At 44.6% G+C, this 15,576-nt stretch overlaps 1 protein-coding gene across 1 annotated transcript in view; it reads left to right on the top strand.

Moving 5' to 3' along the window:
* The first annotated feature begins 2,670 nt into the window (after nt 1-2,670).
* VPS13D (vacuolar protein sorting 13 homolog D) overlaps nt 2,671-15,576 on the top strand; it is a 238,146-nt gene continuing 225,240 nt past the window's right edge. Inside the window, exons 1-9 of the mRNA XM_078071798.1 lie at nt 2,671-2,691; nt 3,557-3,788; nt 6,467-6,657; nt 6,755-6,835; nt 9,951-10,067; nt 12,558-12,662; nt 13,845-14,015; nt 14,451-14,551; nt 15,254-15,422. Coding sequence (XP_077927924.1) covers nt 2,671-2,691; nt 3,557-3,788; nt 6,467-6,657; nt 6,755-6,835; nt 9,951-10,067; nt 12,558-12,662; nt 13,845-14,015; nt 14,451-14,551; nt 15,254-15,422 — 1,188 coding nt within the window. The remainder of the gene's footprint in view (nt 2,692-3,556; nt 3,789-6,466; nt 6,658-6,754; nt 6,836-9,950; nt 10,068-12,557; nt 12,663-13,844; nt 14,016-14,450; nt 14,552-15,253; nt 15,423-15,576) is intronic.

Genomic DNA, 15,576 nt, shown 5'->3' with positions numbered 1-15,576 from the left:
GGTGGTGGTGGTCGTGGTGCAGAGGGAGAGAGGATCTTAAGCAGGCTCAACAACCAGTGCAGAGCCCAACTTGGGGCTTGATCTCATGACCCTGAGATCATGACCTGAGCCGAAATCAAAGAGTCAGAGGCTTAACTGACTGAGCCACCCAGGTGCCCTAGTCAGACTGGTTTTGAATCCCATTTACCATTAACTTGGGCAGATTATTCCAGTTCTTCATGAATTCTCAAATTCTTCCTTTCTGCAAGTTGGAGAGAATATTAACTGTCTCATAAGGTTCTGAGGACTAGAATTAATGTAGGTCAGAGAGCTTAGAACCGTTCTGGGCAGATAGTGGGCCCTCAGTCAGTCATCATCCCCCGTTGTCATGATCATCAGCATATGATTGGCTTGGGTTGGACTTCAGGGGTGCACACATACTAAAAGTAATAAAACCGCAAAATAGCATACAAGTAGTCGAAGGAGAGAGAACTTGTATATGATTTCATTTGTTCAGTCTCTCAGCAAACACCATTGAGCGCCTGCTTTGGGTACGGCTCTGTGTTAGGGACTGATAACAAAAAAGGGGGGACAGTAGAAGATACCAGGAGCTCAGGCATAGGGTCTGAGCCTGGTCTCACCACTTAACAGCTGTTTGTGACTGTGAGCAAGTTACTGAAGCCTCCTCTTGCCACTTGAGATCAGACAGACCTGGTACGAACTCTAGGACTACCACCTATCAGCTCAGTGACTTTTTTACTTTTTTGGAAGATTATTTATTTATTTATTTGACACAGAGAGAGAGAGAGCACAAGCAGGGGGAGCAGCAGAGGGAGCTGCAGGGGGAGAGGGAGAAGCAGACTCCCTGCTGAGCAGGGAGCCTGATACGGGGCTCGATCCCAGGACCCCGGGATCATGACCTGAGCAGAAGGCAGATGCTTAACTGACTGAGCCACCCGGGCATCCTACCTCTGTGATTTTTAAGCAGATTGCTTACCTCTACACCTAATTTTCCTCACCTCAGAGTGGAGAAGATAATAGTATTTCTTCATGTTATTGAGAGGCTTAGATGAGATGATGGAGATAAAGTGCTCAGCACTAGTACGATCTCACTAAATGATTGCTGTTCCTATTACTCTACCCTCGGTAGTCCCTGCCCTCGGACACCTCTTAACTTGTTAGTCATGCCAGGGGGTATATATTGTTCCACTAGAGTTGCGGGCACAGTGCGGGGGGGAGGGGGGGAGGTGCAAAGCACGGGAGTCATTCACTCTGTTGGGAGAACTCTGGGGAGGCTATGATGGAGGGAGCTGAGCAGGAGTTTGGCAGGCGGCGCGGGGCAGGTCACCATGTTCCAGGTGGAGTGCAGCTTGTGAGTACAGGCAGAGGGCAGAAAACTCGCAGGGCATGTTCGGGATGGTTTGGGGCCAGAAGATAGCAGCTGCCGGTGTCACGTCAGGGGGCCTGAACCTCGGGCTGCAGGCCTATCTATATTTGTGGCCCAGCACTTTGGGCCCCCCTCCTTTTTGTTCCTATCAGCTCTGCACCTCAGGCTGGCTTTCTAAGTGATGCAGAGCCATGGGAAGAGTGGTCAGCAGTCATCAGTGCTGACCGAAAAGCCACCAGCCTCTAGATGTACCCCAGTTCTAGGGACTTTGCTTCTTGCTCGGCTAAGCTGAAGCATTTTGGGAGGAGACGTCCAGGAATAAGCCTGCACGTTATCTGCCTGGAAAGAAACGAAGAGCGTTATCATTTATAAAGTCCTCACCTACTCTGGGTCCCTTGAGGGACCTTTCCCAGCAGGGCCCTGTGTGGGTGCATATTTGAGTGGGTGGGGAATCAGCGAGCCTTCCGTCCGGAACCACCGACTGACCGGCCGCTGCTGCTTGTTTCTGATGTGCTGGAGGCTGCCCTTTCTTTTCGTCCTTTCCCCAGCTTCTTCTCCTTCCTAGAGCACCTCTTTCGCTCCCCGCACTTCAGCATTAATTTTCCCCGGCGTGGGCTGCCTACTGTTCCTTCCACTTCCCCAAGGTGCACAGCAGCCAAGGAAACCTAGTGCTGTCTGCCTTTGTGACGAATTTGGGTATTGAAAAATAGGGCAAATGATTCAAATTGCAAATGATGCTTTTCAAAAGAAGAAACCATATGCTTTCCCCCTTTAAGTCAGTTTCAACTGTTGAGGAACATGTTTCATGTTCCCCCCCCCATGATCATTTACTCCCCATATGTGGAAATAGAGTTGTTTCTGGGCTCTCGGGGGTTATTAACGTCTCCTTTTGGTTAGTCTTAAGCTATGGGAGGACCCACATGGGGACACATGTTCCTGCAAACGTCTAAAACATAAGCTGGTTGCATTTGCTCAGCATCTGCCAAGCTGCTAGATTTGAATATTTTAGAAGCCAATTACCCACAAGTCTTGAACAGTCATTTAAAGGAAAAAAATAATTGTTTCTTGTATTAGTTTGTCTTTGGCTGGCTTGCCTCTCTTCTGAGTTCCTGTACCAGTGGTTCCTGGGTGGTTGTCTGTACTCCCTGTTCTCAGAAATTGCCTTAAGTTGTGCAAACAGTTTTGTAGAATTATGGCTGTCTCCTCTGCCCTTTAGGATGGGGACCCTGCCTTCTCTTTTCATATTCCCAGTGGCCAGCACAATGCCTGCTAGAGGTTGGGGAGTGGTATGTCAGTGTGGACGCATGACTTCCACAGCTGGGAGAGTGAGAGCGAGGCAGAGAGCCTTGGCCGTTCAGAGACATCTCGAACCTCTAGGTTTAAGTTCTGTAAAAGCTGGATCTGAAAAGGACCTTCAGCGGTGGTTTGTTCTTTGCTTTCGGACAGGTGATTAAGCCTGCAAGTGTAGATGTGGAGCAGAACTGGTCTCTCCAAAAGGGAGAGTAGAATTCCTTTTTTTTATTTTTTAAATTTTTTTTTTTTTTAAAGATTTTTTTTTTTTTTTTTTTTTGAGAGAGAGAGTGAGAGAGAGAGAGCACAAGAGGGGGGAGTGGGAGAGGGAGAAGCAGACTCCCCGCCGAGCAGGGAGCCCGATGCGGGACTCGATCCCGGGACTCCAGGATCATGACCTGAGCCGAAGGCAGTCGCTTAACCAACTGAGCCACCCAGGCGCCCAAGAGTAGAATTCCTTTTGATGACCAATTTTACTGAACTCTTCATGGGCTCTCAGATGTTGCGTGCAGTAGACCCATTTGTTGGGGGGTGGGTGGGTTGCCGGAGCTTGTTAAAAATTACAGATTTCTGTGTTTCAATCCCAGCGATGTCTCGCAGGGGGCCCTGGAGCCTGCATTTCTTTCCAGCTGACTCAGATGTTAATGGTCGTCTAGTGAATATTCACCTAAACTAGGGGTCTGCAAACTGGCTAGCGGACCAAATCCAAACTGAGAATGGCTTTTATATTTTTAAAGCCTTGTAAAAAAAAAAAAAAAAAAACCAGAGAATATACAACAGATACCATAAAGCTTGAAATATGTACTGTCTGGTTTATTATAGAAAAAGATTCCTGCCTACACCCTTCACCTGCTGGTGAGCTTCAGCTGTCAGAGTGGGGTGGTCAGGAAGCTAGTGTAGACAGAGTACACAGGCTGGTCGCAGTGCTGCTCCTGGCTTTTTCTGGCCGGGCTGAGCTGTAAAACTTGCCCTTTAACCTTCCAAGATCTGCACACAGTAGGTGCCTACTGCCTGTGTTGGGTGAACATTTCATGCTATTGTTTTTATTTTTCAGGTGCTGTTGAGTTGGAAAATTTGCCCTTAAAGAAAGATGCCTTGAAAGAACTGGAATTGCCGTTTGAAGTCAAAGCTGGTGTGTGGAACTCTGCAGGAGAGGGAGGCAGTCTTCCACTGCTTCTTCCACTGCTTGGGACAGGAAAACCCAGAGCCCTTGGGTTTGGCTCTGTTTGAGCAGGAAGAGGCAGGATAGGAAATAGGGGGTTTAGATCAGTCCTTGAGCGTGGCCTTTTCTGTCAGGATGACCTTGGGGCAGCAGTGGGGAGGTCAGGTGTTTCCCAGACCCACTGAATCAGAACCAAGGGAGTGTCATTGAACCTGTATGTTTAATAAGCACCACAGGTGATTCTTAACGTTTCCTGAAGTGTGAGAACTTCTGTCCTAGATACGGGGGTGGGGGGGTGGTCTTATTTTGGGGAATTCATAATATTACTGAGAGATAGTTTATTGAATGAAAGGTGGGCTCTGGAACAGTGTGCTGGGGCGTATATTCCATATCTGCCGTCACACCCCAAGGTGGTGTGGCCTTGGGGAAGTTCCCTCACTGCTCTGTGTGTTTCTCAGTCTTTAAGAGGAGGTGATAATCATTGTACCTATATCAGAGGGTTGTGGAGAGGAATACATGAGTTAATGCATTAAAATTACTCGAACAATGCCTAGCACACTCAGTAGAGGTTTGCAGTTATGATAGGAGTTCTGCAGTTACTAGATTTGGTGAGGAAACAAGAATTGTCCTGGAATAAAAATATTCTTTGTTGGGGTGCTCGGCTGGCTCAGTCAGTGGAGCCTGCTACTCTTGATCTCGGGGTTGTGAGTTCGAGCCCCATGTTGGGTGTAAAGATTACTTAAAAATAAAGTCTTAAAATTCCTTGTTAAATGACCGTGTATAAAATTAGTCCCTATTCAGACACCCCATCATCATTCAATAATACCTGTTGATGTCAGTCTTTCCATTATTTTTGGGTACTTATATTACAGTACAATGCAAGTACAATGCAAATCAGTTGCTAGGTGGAGTAGGATAGAAATCTTGCAAAAGATTTAGGCTTTCTTGAAGTCAGTTCAAGTGATGGGTGAACTGCCAGGATCACAGGCAAAGACACTGACAAATTAGAATCTGAAAGAAGCTCAGAAATGATGATACTGAGGGTACTTCCAAAGATTATTATTTGAATATCAAAGGATTAGGAGAGGCTCTTGGGGAACACTGATGAAGTTTCTTAATATTTTTGCAAAAATGCCTCTATTTGTACTTGTTCCGCAAAAATTAAATGAAATGTAACAGAGGTTATATTTTGCTGTCACCTAATTTATCAAACATGCCTCTTCCCCCAATAATTTAGGTTAGAATTGCAACTGCGCACCAATTATTATTAAACTCTTTGTGGTAAAATTTGTATTCGGTTTCAGTTATAATATAAACTATTAAATAGGGGCGCCTGGGTGGCTCAGTCGTTAAGCGTCTGCCTTCGGCTCAGGTCATGATCCCAGGGTCCTGGGATCGAGCCCCGCATCGGGCTCCCTGCTCAGCGGGGAGTCTGTTTCTCCCTCTCCCTCTCCCCCTGCTTGTGTTCCCTCTCTCGCTGTGTCTCTCTCTGTCAAATAAATAAATAAAAATCTTAAAAAAATATATATATATATATATAAACTATTAAATAGAAAATCTTACTTTAAGTTTTCTAGATAAAATTCAAATTAAAATGTTCTTTGATTATTTGTTGCCACATTTCTTTATTACTGGATTACACAGTCGATCACTTGGTGTTAATATTCTCTTATCTTCAACAGATCAATTCCACTTGAATTCTAGATCTTAGAGGGTAGCAATTGATAACATGTTTTTCTTTCAGAGGGAACATATTAGTTGGGCCATGTGGATCTTCAAGAGATCCTTTAGGACAGTTCAGATAGTCTTATGCATTATTCTTTAGTGGTGACTTGCCTCTTATTAATTGAATTTAAAGAAGACCTGTGTCCTGGGAGCCTCGGCTAGAACTGGTAGGACTTGGGAAATCAGTATCATGGTTCTAGCAGGTTTCTCATCAGTCCGGGTTCTCATGAAGAATCAGGATTCTTCCTTGATAGAGTGCCACAGTAGTTCTGTGACCCATGTTTCAGTTGGTATGTTCAAGACTGGACATGCTGTAAGTAAGTCCAGTAACTCCCAAGAAGTGCTTCTCAGCCAGCCCACGAATAACAAACAAGAAATGAGTTTTGTGCTCACGGGCTTGTGCAGGTGCCGTGGGGAGAAAGACACCCCAAGGAAGTTTAAGATGTAGTTCAGTTGGGGAAGAGGCACCTCGTGGAGGAGGGCTGTTGCATTTGATAGGGCCAAGTCACACTGGGCTTTTTCTTTTTTAAAGATTTTATTTGAGAGAGAGAGAGAAATAGCAAGAGAGCACAAGCAGGGAAGGAGAGGGAAGCAGGCTCCCCGCCGAGCAGGGGGCCTGACATGGGGCTCGATCCCAGGACCCCGGCATCATGACCTGAGTCAAAGGCAGATGCTTAACCTAACACTGAGCCACCAGGTGCCTCCACCCTGGGCTTTTGCATCTTTTACTTTATTGTGCCTCGTTCTTAGAGATCTCAGCCTACTAACTTTCTGTTTCCCATGTACGAGAACCTGCTGCCTGTTTTCTTAGATTAAAAACTAAATGGTAAAAGTTCTTATGCTTCTTATACAAAACTAAAAGAATACAGAAAAATAGAAGTAAAAATGTGTATCAGCACTTGACAAGACTTTGCTTTTCCCAGGCCTGATTGGGAAGGTAACTCTTCAGATTCCCTTTTATCGCCCCCACGTGGACCCTTGGGTGATCTCCATCTCCAGCCTTCACTTAATCGGATCCCCTGAAAAGCTAGAGGATTTCAATGATGAGAAGGAGAAGCTCTTGGAGAGGGAGCGCAAGAAGGCTCTGCTTCAAGCCCTGGAGGACAGATGGAAGGCAAGGCACACCCCCTCGGCCACCAGACCAGCTGCGGTGAGACAGATGAAATGAGCAGAGCACTGGATTCAGCTAACTCCGGCTCTTTCCTTTGTAGAATGAACGCCAGCGGAAGGGGGAATCCTACTGGTATTCAGTTACCGCCTCCGTAGTTACGAGAATTGTGGAGAATATTGAAGTAAGTCCTCCTGACTTTTATAAAGTATGAACATGACAGGGACTTCTCAGGCTTAACTGTGTTGCGCTTCTTAGTACCTTGTTTTTCATGGGTTCAACTGGAATGGGGTGTACAGAGCCTTGGCCGACTGCTCAGGTGTGCCCTCTTCTAGGCAGTACCAAAGGAAAACCTGAAAAGCAAGTCTCCAGCTCTGGGCAGAAACAGGTTTTTCTTGCGTCAGCTTGTGTGAGTAGGAGTTTTCCTTTCATATTTCACTTTGTTTTTGAACATTGGACTCTTACTTGCTAAAAGGATGTATCTCCTAAGAAGCTGGGTCACCTAAACCTTCATGACTGATCATTTCAGGGCATTTCACTTCACCTCTCTGTCTCGGTTTCTTCATCTGTAACGCGAGAGAGGTTGAATACATGGTTTCTGGTTGATTATATAGTGAATTGTGAGCAGCCCACGGAGGTGTTTAATCTCTCACTGGTGGATCTGGTGGCGGTTTGAGGAGTTACAGTGTCAGGGCTGTTGGCCACGTTTTCTGCTTTAATTACAATTTTGTTTCATCCTCAAAAACTAGATCAGGGTCCACATTCATTTTTATGAGTGCCATAAGAGTGAGCCTGTACGTAGTACCTCCGGGGTTTTCTTGCAGTGTCAAGGTGACACAGGCTAAATGGTTTCAAGGTATACTACTGCCCCCCAAAATGCAGTCTGAGGTTGTTGGTTTCATAACTGTCGTTACGTTGACAAAGAGATTGGTGCATTTGAGGTGAGTGCTTTGAATTCTGTTTCAGGCAATTTTATTTTTTTTTTTAGCTGTCATTGATTTTAAATAATTCATCATCATTATTTTTACTAATAGCTTTATTGAGATTTAGTTCACATCCCATAAAGTTTACAGTTTTAATGTGTACACTCTAGTGTTTTTTTAGTGTGTTTGCAAAGTGCCTGGGTTACCACTGCCTAATTCCAGACCACTTTCATTACCCCCAAAAGAAACTCCATACCCACTTAGTAGCCACTCCCATTTCTCCTCTCCCTCTAGCCCCATGCAACCACTAATCTTCCTTTATGGAAACTGCCTATTTTGGACATTTCATATCCATGTGATCGTACACCGTGAGGACCCTTGTGTCTGGCTCTTGCACTCAGCATAATGCGTTCAAGCTTCATCCATGTTGTGGTGTGCACCAGTACTTGATTCCTTTTTATGGCTGAATAATGTATTCAGTCAAAGATATGGATTGTCAAAGATAAACAAAGTTGAATGTTAGTGAAAGCGGTGAGAACAGATTTTATTCAGTAACTGCTGACAGAAGCGGAAAGAACAGAGCTCTGTTCCAAATTACACAGAAGTGACAGGGCCTTTCCAAGGGAGAGTGAGGCAGGGGATCCCGTGGGGGAGGGCTCAGGTGAAAAATGACAAAGGGTCCGTGTCCATGTGATAAGGCCAGCTATGTCTGCTAGCTGGGCTGCTTTGCTCCCACAGAGACAGACTGAGAGGCAAGGCCCTGTCCTTCCTGATGATTACATTTCAAAGGAATGGCTTTCAAGTCCTTGATTATAGGAGATACATACACATCTCATAGGGACAGAGAAAGGATTCACAGTTGTAAGCCCTTTTTGGTAAATGCTCTAAGAAAGGGAGGTCAGGGACCTATTGTCAGGCTTTGGCTGGAAAAAACAGCCCTGAGCTTTTCCAGACAGGAACTCAGAATGAGGCTGGAATGTCCCAGGGACGCAGGCTTAAGCTTCTAGAAGCTGTGTTAAATGTGGTCACATCTCTCAGTGCAGGAGGTTGAATGGAGTACTCATACCGAGAGGTTTTGTGGTTTTTGGGATATACTACATTTTGTTTATCTGCTTCTCAGTTGATGGACATTTGGGTTTTTTCCACTTTTTGCCTGTTATGAATAATGCTGGTGTAAACATTCATGTATATGGTTTTGTGTGAATATATGTTTTCAGTTCTCCTGAGTATATACTTGGGAGTGGAATTGTTGGAGTCATATGGTAACTATGTGTTTAATTTTTTGAGGAACTGGCAAACTGTTTTTCAAAGAGGCTGCACTGTTTTACAGTTTCACCAGTGATGTAGGAACGTTTCCATTTCTCCACATATTCATCGACACTTGTTAGTATTGTCTATCTTGTGATAATAACCACACTAGTGAGTAAGAGGTGCTACCTTGCTGTGGTTTTGATTTGCATTTTCTTAATGGCTAATGTTGAACGTCTTTCCATATGCTTATGGTCACTTGCATGTCTTTTTTGGAGAAATGTCTATCCAGATCCCTTTTCCATTTAAAAAATTGATTTTTTTTTTTTATTGTTGAGTTGAAAGAACTCCTTATATATTTTGTTGTTGTTTTTAAAGATTTTATTTATTTATTTATTTATTTGAGAGAGCACAAGCAGCGGGGAGGGACCGAGGGAGAGGGAGAAGCAGGCTCCCAACTGAGCAGGAAGCCCGATGTGGGGCTCAGTCCCACGACCCTGGGATCATGACCTGAGCCGAAGGCAGATGCTTAACCAACTGAGCCACCCAGGTGCCGCAAGAGCTCCTTATATATTTTGGATTCTAGTGTCTTATCAGATGCATGATTTGCAAATATTTCCTCCCATTCCTTGGGTTGTCTTTTCACTTTCTGTTACAATTTTTAATTCACTGAAGCAGAGTGCCTTTTCTGTAGCCCACCTCCAGGGGCCAGGGGAAATAAATGAGTACAGAGTGTATGTATCCTGCTGGTGTTCCTGTGTCTAGGTGTGGGGACACAGAGGCAAGATTAAGATATCGTAAGAGAGGGCAGGCCAGTTATCTAGATTCAGCGGTATTTCTTTTAGTGTTTTTTAAAGGGATCTTGTGAAATGGTTTAATGAAAGTATTGTAGCTCTTCTCTGGAGGTAGCACCAATCACAAATAAATGTCATTCATGTCATTTGTGATTATAGCTCTCAGGATTATGGTTATAATTCTTGTAGCATTGGACATGTGTGTGCTGTAAGCATTTGTATAAACTGCCTGCTGTGACTTATTTAAATGCTCAAGGGCAGTTTGACGTCTGCCTGTAGTATTCTACCTATAGCACATGTCTAAATGCCTTTTCTTTTGTTCTCTCCTTTGCAGTTAAAAATTCAAGATGTCCATTTGCGCTTCGAAGATGGTATTACCAATCCGTCCCATCCTTTTGCATTTGGCATCTGTATTAAGAATGTGTCCGTGCAGAATGCTGTGAATGAGCCTGTGAGTATGAACTGTGCCTATAACCTAGGAAGAAAGCACTGGTTCTCGGGAATATGGGGCTCTGCCTTTGGTCATTTCATGTTCCGTACAGGAGGCCGCATTCTTTTTCACCATGTTGTTTGGTGGGAATGTATGTTTCTTGTTTGTGTCAACAGATTAATTTGCCAAAGTCGGGAATTGGCCAATTTTCTCTGACCTTTCGTTATTTTACTCATACGTTAAATGTTGATGTTATCCCTTTCATTTTATGCATGAAGAAACTGAGTCATAGAACGGGTTTCAGCTTTGCTTTTCTTCTCATGCTATGTGTACTCCTGGGGGAAGCTCGTTCTGTATCATAGAATCAGCCATGCCCTGGGAATGTTTGTTGGTGCCTCTATGTCTTGAACCTCTCTTCTGACCTTCTTGTTCATGGTCTTTAACTGCCTATGGGACACCTCTGGCGGTTTAGGCTTGTCATAAGCAAAATTATCCCATTATGTTCCACCGGCCCTGAAACCAACTTTTCCCATTTATTCTCTAACATGTTACTGAATGTTAAAACAAACAAAACTGACATCTTTTGAGCCCTTTTATATGCCAGGCACTGTTCTTAGCACTTTACCTGACTTACCTCATTGAATTCTCAGTACTTTTCACCACCGCCGTTAGCCTCATGTTACATGCAGCTAAGCTCACTAAAGTGCAGAGTGATGGAGTGCCAGAGCCAGGTCTGAACCCACATGGACCAGCTGCAGAGTGGGGGTTGGCAAACTGTGGACCGTAGAGCAAAGCCCCCCCACTCCCCGTTTTTGTCCGTAAAGAATGACTGGATCACGGCCACACCCATCATTTACATATTATTCAAGGCTGCTTATGTGCTCTAGTGGGCGGAGTTGAGTCATTACAACAGAAACTGTACGGTCCACGAAGCCTGTGAGTACATAGGAGTACTCCCTGGCCCTTGGCAGAAAGTTTGCCCCTCTTGCTCCGGAGCATGTGTTCTTAGACAGTATGCTGAGCTCCCCAAGCCTGTGCTCAACCTTTTGCTTCTTATTCTTCAACCTCTATCCATCTGCTCACAGCATCCTGCCAGTTTTCCTTGCAAAATGTCTCAAATGTGTCTCTTCCTGTCATCCTCACTGTGACTGCCTTGCTTCAGGATCCTGTAAGTTTTGGCCTGGGCTTATAAAACATCCTGTTTCATGACTTCCTTGCTTCCATCCCAGGCCCTTGATTCTTTGTAACCCCGTGCTTCCTAGTCTCTTCCACATCACGGCACACATAGGAAAAAGGAATCATTTGGCCAGGACGCTGGGGCAAATGCATGCGGCTGCTGGGGGCTGGAGGTGGGGAGCCAGATATTTCTAAATGTAACTTGAACCTATAAACTTGTCTATTTCCTGATACACTCACGACTCTTTTTCTCTAGCACACCAAGGAGGGAAGCCCCACTTTGCAGTGTTGCAGAGTCCTGTTTCTCAGACACGTCCCTGAGCCTGGTGGCATGCCCGCAGCACGCCCCACAGCGGCTCCAGGGCCCTTGAAGTGTGAAGTCCACACTCCCTAGTGCGGCATAAACTTCCCTTCCTAGGGCTGCCTTAACAACAAATCACCACAAATGAGATGGCTTAAGACAACAGAAATTTATTCTCTTTAGTTCTGGAGGCCTGAAGTCCAGAATCAAGGTGTTTGCAGGGCCGGTTTCGTCTGGAGGCTCTGAGGGAGAATCCGTGCCTCCTTGCTTCTGGTGTTTGCCTTCGCGTTCCTTGGCTCGTGGATGCATCCCTTCCATCTCTGCCTCCGTCTTCCCATGGTCTTCTCCCCTGTGTGTCTGCCTTCTTTTCTTAGAAGGACCCCAGTCATTAGATTAGGGCCCACCCTCATCCAGTATGACCTCGTTTTAATTTGATTACATCTGTAAAGACCCTATTTCCAATAACGTCCCCTTCACAGGTTCTAGGAGGACATGAATTTCTGGGGGGAGGGAAACTACTTAACCCAGGATACCTAGGAGCATTCCAAGCTGCTTTTGTCAGCACTTAACTCCCCACTCCAAATATGTGTACCAATCCTGCCCTCACACCATGAGTACAGTGCTCCCATTACACAGATGTAGTCATCGTCCTCTGGAGACACCAGGCCTTCTGTATGGTGGGCCCAACACTTCGACGTGTGTCCCCATCCTTCCCTCCTACCCTGCCCTGTGCTGGAACCGTATACATCTTTTGATGCTCATCCATGCAGTGACATTTTCTCTTTTGTTTGCTCATAGCATCATAGGTATTCTTCTTCTGCTTCCCTCTGCTTAGTTGAAATTGTTGCATATTTGTATCCCCAGTTAGCTGGATTTTGAACACTGTAAGAGCAAAACTGTGTTTTAATTCACTTTTGTATCCCCAGCATCTTGCAAAGTGCTGATGCGTGCCTCCTCAGAAATGGTTTGTTGAATGAATGAATAAGTTTGTGAATACAGAGAGTCATGTTTTTTTCTTCCCTGTTTTACCTCAGGTACAGAAATTAATGCGGAAAAAGCAACTAGATGTGGCAGAGTTTAGCGTCTATTGGGATGTCGATTGCACTTTGTTGGGGGATTTGCCCCAGGTGGAGTTACAGGTATGATTCTGGCAGAAGGCTTTATGGTAACACAGTACAGAAGTAAAGAGTGTGGGGCTCCCGCCACGTAGGTTTCTGTTCTCTGTGGCTCTGGTCACCATTCCCATGCCCGTCTTCCTCCAAGGGCATCCATTCTCAAGTGGGTTTGCTTGAGGTACTTGATATGCATGTAGTTCTGAACAATAAATAGTGTTTTGTGTATGTTTCATGTTTGTATTGCATTCTAGGTTTCTTTGTTTTCTTTTTTTCACTTAAAACTATGTTTTTAAGATTGATTAATGTTGCTGTTTATATTCCTGGTTCATTGCTTTTGACTCCTGCATAGTGTTCCATGGTATACACCTAACATACTATAGTTACGTATTCTTTAAGCCATCTCGCAAACTTGATGTCCAGATTTTAAATGAATAAAGCACCAGCTCTGACTCTTAAAGAAGAGCTTTCTTATTCTGTGTATAGTGAAACTTCACCTTTGGTGGTATTCCTTTAGGAAATACTTAGAAAGGCATTAAAATCATGGGGCATAAAGTATTACTGTTTGTGAAGGATAAAAAATTCTGAGTTTAATCTCTTGGTAAAGAAATTGTAGGTGGTTTAAGTAGAATGCAGAAAAAGGACTTTTCCCCCTCACCTAAGATTTTCTTTGGCTTGAATGCTGTTGTACAGAATGGTTTTGTTTTGCCAATTCAATTAAATAAATACTGTACATGATACAGAAGAACTGTATGCAGTTATAAAAAATAAGAACAAAGATCTTTATGATGAATATGGAATAGTCTCTAAGATTTAGTATTAAGTTTAAAGAACTGAGGTAAGAGCGTATGTACCACTTATGTGAGACTGGTTAAAAAACCAGAAAATCATGGATCTGTCTGAACATATGCAGAAAGCCTCTGGCACTCTCCAGAAGAAACTGGTATTACTGGTTGCCTCTGGGGAGAATAATTGGGTGGCTGGATGATGGGAGTCGGAAGGAGATATTTCACCTGTTTTTGCCTTTCAGTTTTGAACCATGTGAATGTTTTACCTAATAAGAAATATAGATAAAATTTTTAAAAATGCTAGAAGTTTTGTCCTGTTTGGGATTCTGAGGTAATAGGCGGTAAAATTGGGTAACATACCAGCATGTGACTTGATCCTGAAAACATTTGCCATAATGACAGACGTTCTTGTGACACTCAGGAGGCCATGGACAAGAGCATGGAGAGCCGCGATCATCACTACATCCTGGAGCCCGTGTGTGCATCTGCTCTTTTGAAGAGAAACTGCTCCAAAGAGCCTCTGAGGTCTCGGCACACTCCCCGGATCGAGTGCGATATTCATCTGGAGACCATCCCCTTGAAACTCTCTCAGGTACTCTCTTTCCACCCAGTGGCTTATACTCTCTCTGTGGGACCAGTAACTGGGCGAAGGAAGCACAGTGATAGAAGGGTCTCGATACTCTTCACAGCACCCCAGGGGGAAAGAAAGTGCCTGTGAGACCAACACTGTGGTGGGTGTAACACCCACTGTGCGTTATACGGTCGGACTGGGTTGCTGTCCGGTTAGTTTTGATTTGGTTTTGAAGCGCTGAGCAGAGGCCAGGACATACAGTAAATATGAATACCTCACCGTCCGTGGTTGGAGAGAAGTGCCACGTGATGCTGAAACGTGGTCTCCAGTGCACACTGGATTTCCGTTCAGTGGCTTGACCATTATGAACTGTCCTCGGTAGAGATGGGTGTTAACTGAGTAAAAGAAACATGTCAGCATTAACCTGGTTTTTCTCTCTTAACCTCTGCTGAAAAGCTGCAGTACCGGCAAATCATGGAATTCCTCAAGGAGCTGGAACGAAAGGAGAGGCAGGTGAAGTTCCGAAGATGGAAGCCCAAAGTGGCCGTGTCTGAGAAGTAAGGGCTTGCAAGCGACCTGTGCCTCTGAGATGCATTGTAGAGCATGACTGTCCTTGGCTGTGGATCAGAAATGGGCCTCACTGTCCCTGGCACGTGGCTGGAGCTAAAATACAGTTGATTTTTCTGGCCTTTAAAATGTCATTTCTGTGGTTGACCTGCATTGACGTTCTTACTGTATATTTTGTTGGTGTGGGTTTACTCTCAGCTGGAGTGCAGTGGAGTTAAGGTCCTCTCGGTCTCACTTAGCAAGTAGACCAGTGTTGCTCCGCTGGGATCTGACTGTGTAGGAAGTACTTCGTAGTGCTCTCCGAACCTACTTTCCTATGTCTATGCTCCCGTGCTGTTTGGGCAGCACTTCCGTAGTACACCTTATAACTTCTGTAGCAAAAACAAATCTTTTCCTGTTGCAGTAATAGACTTCACCGATCCAATATATTAAAAAACTTAAAGATCCTGTGTATTTCCATGACTTTTCTGAAGTATGCCATTTAAAATCTTTAGTATCCAAATCCTTGCCAGTTATCTTAAGATAGTCTTTACCTTGTAGTCACCAATTGATTATCTGTCAGTGGACAGGACTGATATTATGGGTAATTCACACCAATCGAGTAATATATTATTAATGATGCCTAAGTTGAGAATCTATTATTTGAAGTTTTTTGTGTAAGAAGTAATTAACATTGTTATGAAACATCTCAGCTGCCGAGAATGGTGGTATTTTGCTCTGAATGCGAACCTGAATGAAATCAGAGAGGAGAGGAAGCGTTGTACCTGGGACTTCTTGTTACACCGGGCCCGCGATGCTGTGTTTTATACCGACAAATACTTCAGCAAGCTGAAAGGAGGCTTGCTGCATGCAGACGACAGGGTGAGGGGACTGTTATCTTCATTGTTTCTTGGCTTCCAGTGGGTACGTGGGGAGGCAGATCGGTTCCCTCCCAGTACTTGTAGGGGTTTGTGAAGGTGTCCAGTTTCTCTGGAGCTCTAAGACCTGTTTTGTTTGTTTTGTTTTAACCCAAACA

Source organism: Halichoerus grypus, chromosome 5 (assembly GCF_964656455.1).
Source record: "Halichoerus grypus chromosome 5, mHalGry1.hap1.1, whole genome shotgun sequence".
Taxonomy (NCBI): Eukaryota; Metazoa; Chordata; class Mammalia; order Carnivora; family Phocidae; genus Halichoerus; species Halichoerus grypus.
Note: the sequence above shows the minus strand (reverse complement) of the source record. Positions and strands in the feature narration are given on the sequence as shown.